Below are 6,234 nucleotides of genomic sequence, written 5' to 3'. Positions count from 1 at the left end.
ATAGGTGGTTGTCTAGTCTCTCCTTAAAAAACCATCTATATGCCAACTGATAATGATGTCTTGGGAGGACCACTCTGTTCAAACACTGTAAAAAGTGTTTTTGCATACTCACTTTTCACACCTAAAGAAACATTTTGCTAAAGGGACAACAATACAGCAAACTGGTTTTCTTTTTAGCCTGTCTTTATATCACGGGGCTGATTTCTACAGCATCTCACAACAGTTTAAATTTAAAAATTTAATTAAATGTTTAAAAAATGAACAAATTTTAATTAATAAAACCAGCAATCAATTTAAAAACACAATCATTGTAGCTACACAAGAACATTCCTGATTGGTTGAGGCTTGAAGAAGTGGGAACAAGTAATGGCAGAAAGCCTGAGAAGTAAAATACTGCATCCTATAATGATGCCTCCTCAACAGATGGGCCATTATGTCATAGGAAGCAGGACTGAATATGCAGCAACATGATGTAAAAGCAGGAGTGGCTCATTCAGTTGGTCGGGGCCACAGCAATAACCTCTTGGTGGTGGTACTGCTGCTGCTGCTGCTTCCTGGAAAAGGGAAGGGTGAAGTGGTGGTGATGTCAGGGCTGTGCACATGCACCAGCAGAACCAAATCTGGTTTCTGGCAATCCCAACTTCCTTTTCACAGTAAGTGATGACCCTTGCTGGGAGGCTACTGCTGCAGCTCCGACTAACCAAACAAGCCTCAAGGAAACCATATATTTACCATACCAGGTTTGTTGCCACCCTCTCTTTCAACTCCTGGTGACAAGTGGGAAACTTTTTTTAAAAGTGTCACAGCCCTGTAGGCTGTAGGAAGAATAGAATCATGAACCCCAATGCTGAATTTAGTAAACCTTTGTCATTTGCAAAATACGCAGGAACCCAGGTCATGGCTATGTTTGTTTAGAAAGTTCCAGTGAGTTAAATATGATATAGCTGATGTCTTGCTAGCGTAGGTAGGGTGCCAGGCAACCAAACAACAACAAACCTCAAAGGGTGAAGGGTTGGATTGGGCAAAACTTATTACACACATTTTTAAAAAACTATCTGCCCTGGAGTATAAATAACATACTCTTAAAAACAGTGATCATTAAGCCATGCCAAGAGATGTGGGTGTGGGGACTAAATTAGTTCTCAGTGTGATGCAGAATGCTGCTGAAATTTCCTTTTATCAATCTTGTTTTTTAATCAAGAGCAATGCAAGAACTAGCTAAAGGTTTGGCAGTAGCTGCCTAAAGCCTTGCTGATGTTCTGATGTCCTTGGAGCATTATTGGCAATCAGTAATGCGATAGCATATATGCACAGTTGACTTATTAACTTAGCATATTTGTATGTGAAAATCTTACAGCTATTATTCTTCATGGCAATAACCCATAGATCTTTTAAGAGGTGATTTAAGCAATCAACTTAGGAAAGAAACAGGCACCACTGTTTGTGACAATTATTCCTTGGACCAAATCTTAAAACTGCATTTTTTTAAAAAAAGATAGCTGTACACTTAGCCTTTCCTTTTCAATTTTACTTAGCAATTCCTGAATAAAGCTCTGAAAAAAGCCTTCTTATATAAACTATTTTGACTACTGATTATTTCAAGGGTATATTCCTTATTGCCTGTGATGAACAGCATTATTAATGTAGAAACAAATTCAGTGTGTTCCACTTTTAGTAGAAGAGTAATACCTTCAAAAAAAGGATTTTAATTAAAACCAATGTCATTTATTTTTAATCAACCTATTAAAGAAAATAAGTAACAAATTATAGACAAAATTGTTTTACAGTAAAAGTATTTGTTAAGTGTAAGCATCCCATGTACCATAGATTACAAACACCAAGATGCTCTGGCCAAGAGAAAAGTATAATTCGAAATCACCAATTCAATATAAAAATATAGTAGTACAGCTAGAGCTAAAAGTGAAGAAAAACTACTAGAAACACTAATTTCATCCATTCCAGTAACTACAATTAGTGTTTGCTATTGCACCTTTTGTTGTTGCTAAAAGAACCCAGAGAAAGGAGTATCACTAAACCATCATTAGGTTGTGTGTTCTCAATGAAGAGCACTTGAGTTAAGAACTTGTTTCCAATTGACTTAATCTTATTTGTTGACCTGGGTTGTGAGTTGCAAAAGCGTTCACCTGGTCTTTTTGTTGTTTGTTTTGACTGATGATGAGAATAAGGAAGTGTAAATATTTTATTTTCAGTCCCAGGCGGACTTACTATAATATTATTTTGGGGCGGTCTCATAATATGGAAGATGTTTTCCAAGCATGGGAGTCGCCTATTAACACAACAGTGTACTTATACTTTGTACTGTAAACTAGCCCTAGTCATCAAAATGCCAGATACAGGACAGGAAGGGAGTGTTGATAGCTACCTTCCAGGATCCATCTTCAGACATGACTGAATGCACTAGTTACCAACTACAGATATATTTCTAATGCTGCTCACGCTTCTCACAAATTATCAAATTAACCTCAATGGGACCTAGATACAAATGAATTCTGGACTACATGCATACTTATCCTATAAAACTGAATATAATTTGATTGAAGAATTTATATGGGTGTTTATTCCCTTCATAAAATGTAGTAGAAATAAAATGAAAAGCTAAATACCTATCATGTTTTTTAAAAACCTTAAGAGTGAAATCGTCAATGGATATAAATCAGCTCTTGAAAGCTCTGGAAAAAAAACCCCTTACATATAAGAAACAACTGTCACAAACAGCAGGGAACATATCCTAGTCACTGAAACAAAGTCACTGGTCTCACAAGCATACATTAATCTGAAAATTACATTATTAAGTCATGGCAGTCTATCAACTTGCAGTCCTCTTCAACGCCAATTAACAGTGTTACACTGACAACAATGAATACTATAATTAGCAAGGAAATGCTTAAAGGTGGCAGATGATGCATTACATAGGCAAACAGTACCAGGAGCCCAGTATTAAGTGGTAATCCTCACCTCTTTGGGGAGCAAGGAAATGAAGTCTCGTTGAAATTGGGGCTCAATCACTTGCATCATATGCTTCACTTGTGTTGGTTCACAACTATCAATCAATTCATCTAAGGCAAGTAATTTCTCTGGTCCACTCCAGCTCTGTGAAGTACAAATATATGTTTAGTTTCCACTGTATTGTTTTCATATATTAATGCATTTCAAAAATGTAATATTTGAAAATTGCTATGGAATATGCTGGGATGAAAAATTATTGCAATACCACCCGGAATGGTGAAGGGAGTATTCAAATGTGAAACAGGTGTTCAACCATACAAATGTTCCTTAGAAAAATAATAAACTTTAAATTAAAAAGGAGAGGGTAAAAAAAAAATCCAAAACTTAATAGTAGTAACTTCATTTCAGGTTCATTTGGTTTTGTTTATTGCAAAAAAATAATAATGTTTTTATAGCCATGTGTACATCTGCCACTGTGCAATCTTCCTGATTTCTGGCTCGAAACCAGTGTTTTGTAAACATAATTTTACATTAGGAAGAAAAGAGGGAATTTTGTCTGGTAATTTTCTTACTTCATATTCCTACTAACGGGCATCATAAAATTTGATGGTTTTAATAAGGCACTCATCTGCAAACACAGCAGATTAGCAAAACCATTTGCAGAAGAATTAATAACTGAAGATATAGCACGTCTTCTCTCAAACTCATCTGGGCTCAAAGTTTTGATTTGCTACACAAATGCCATTTATGAAAACCATTTTGGGAGAAACAGTATAACCTATTCTAGAAGAAAATTCAGGACCACTAAAAGAAGTTAGAAAAGATCGACGAGTTTTGAAGCAAATGACTGTGCTTTTGACAGCATGGAAAGCAAAATGTAATGGCATACATATTCTGTCTAGCGTTATTATCTTATTAGAGCCAAACAGGCTAAAGATATTTCAATTCATTTATTTCAAAAGGTTCCTTTAAGTATGACTAGATTTGGCTATTGCCCATAAATTGTGTAATTCTCTCGCTTATACCGTTAAAATCAAATACCTTATCTTGAAAACTAGTAAATAAAACTCCGCACACATTAAGATATGTTAATACAGAATTATCCTAAACATTAATTTCCACGTGCTACATATAATTCCAGTTTCTAATTATTCTGCAAATTATGGCTATAAACCTAAACTACTGTCTAGATTAGCAAACTTCTACTGTACAGTGGTACCTCGGGTTAAGTACTTAATTCGTTCCGGAGGTCCGTTCTTAACCTGAAACTGTTCTTAATCTGAAGCACCACTTTAGCTAATGGAGCCTCCCGCTGCTGCCACGCTGCCGGAGCACGATTTCTGCTCTCATTCTGAAGCAAAGTTCTTAACCCGAGGTACTATTTCTGGGTTAGCGGAGTCTGTAACCTGAAGCGTATGTAACCCGAGGTACCACTGTACTTTCATAGGAATGCCTTTCAAAGGCCAAGATTGGTTCCACCAGTGCATCCACTCAAAAGTGATATCGCCATCGCCTTTCACTTCTAGTAAGTAGCAGCGACACCAGTGCCAGGAGGCTGTTACTGCACCTCACTGGCTGAGCCACTATATTACTTCATATTAATGCATTTATACAATCAAAACTGGCACACAAGACAAAATAGTCCCTGAACAATTAACATAGCTTTCAAACTCCCAAGCAGAATGTGCAAGAATGGTATAAATGAAATTTCTACATCTGTTTTATGATGAAATGTATATATTCCTGACCCAATAGTTGTCATAATTTGCTATACATTGTCATTTTTATGTCACACTGATTATGACTGTAATTAATGAGGGATCAGATAAATATGCTGGAAATGGACACAAACGAATCAGAATTAAACAGAAGCACAAAAACTGAATGGCATGACATGAAAATACTTGTGAATTTACCTTTACCTGCTTCATATTACTTTTAAAAGAAAGGTTAAATTCACAGAACCACCATGTCAAAACTGAGGGGGTGGATCTGAATCTAGAAACAATCTATAATAGCTGTTAATAATATCTCTTTAATACTACAGAAACTGAGGCAAAATCTGAAAGTATAACAACTATCCTAGGGGTACAATCCTATCTTTTCCACAATATAATGCTAAACAGAAAAAAACTATGGAGAAAAATTATATCCCCATAACCTCGGACCATTTATTCAGCTTTCTAAACTAACTAAAAGGAATAAGTATAATATAGTTTCATATTATCAGTTAGAAAGATTTACTCCTGGGACATCACTCACGTTGTCTTTCATTTTAAGGAATAAACTGATAATCAATTAAAAAAGCTAAAGACAAAATGTGTTTCATGCCAAATACAATTATTTCTGTTCTGGTAAGCAATCTTAGGATAACTATTACTTTAGTTCAAGTGAAAAACAACATATTTGTATGCAGTGATGTAGTATCTATGTGCTCCTCTAAGTGACATCATATCTCCAAAATTGCTTAGGCTACATCAGACACAGTTGTCACTAAGTGTATAGCCTTTAAAACCAGTAATACTATTTGAAGTAAGAGAAAGTGCAATTGTATAGCTGGTGGGGAAAAAAGGTTAATATTGGTATTTAACTGAGAAGCACTTTTAACCAACCCCATCCTTGCATATAGTTCTAATATTCGACACCCATTCAAGGCCTGAATTTCTTTTCATACTGCACCACTCACAAAACATGTATGTGTACCACTGATAATATTGTTTTGATGCACAGAGAAGCATCAGTCTGAAGCTAAGTATTTCATAGTTCATGGTCACACCAAGTATTATTTCTTTCTAAGTACTCTGAAGCACCTAACTCCTCACTCCTTTTATTTCCCTTCCATTCTGATGTATGGAAGAATATCCTAAAGAACAATAATTTTGTATACTGCAAAAACCAGGTAATCAACTTTCAGGAGACCTCCAGAGACTTTTATGATTCATTGTGATAAGTCATTATGTTGAATAGGGACTGATGGGAAGGAGTCAAACTCCTTATACAACTACTTCAAGAATTTGGGGGTTTACAGTACTTGTATTTCATAGAATCATAGAAACATAGAGTTGGAAGAGACCCTAAGGGTCATCTAGTCCAACCCCTTGAGATGAAGGATCTTTCCTGGGGGGCAATGACTGATTTGTAAAAGCAAACATAAAAAATCATTTAGGATAGGGGAAAATTATAAACCTACTCTAAGTGGTGAGGTGTGTGCTTACAAATCTTTAATCGCTGTACTTAACCATGTATAAGATACAAATATGCTTGGCA

The 6,234-nt window shown here is 35.7% G+C and overlaps 1 protein-coding gene across 4 annotated transcripts in view; it reads right to left on the bottom strand.

Moving 5' to 3' along the window:
• Nucleotides 1-6,234, bottom strand: part of FBXW7 (F-box and WD repeat domain containing 7) — a 120,100-nt gene that overhangs the window by 20,546 nt on the left and 93,320 nt on the right. For all 4 annotated transcript variants that reach the window (XM_081875327.1, XM_081875328.1, XM_081875330.1 and 1 more), the window contains one exon: nt 2,977-3,111. In XM_081875327.1, coding sequence (XP_081731453.1) covers nt 2,977-3,111 — 135 coding nt within the window. The remainder of the gene's footprint in view (nt 1-2,976; nt 3,112-6,234) is intronic.

The sequence above is a fragment of the Podarcis erhardii genome (assembly GCF_964252035.2).
Source record: "Podarcis erhardii genome assembly, chromosome: 9".
Lineage (NCBI taxonomy): Eukaryota > Metazoa > Chordata > Lepidosauria > Squamata > Lacertidae > Podarcis > Podarcis erhardii.
Note: the sequence above shows the minus strand (reverse complement) of the source record. Positions and strands in the feature narration are given on the sequence as shown.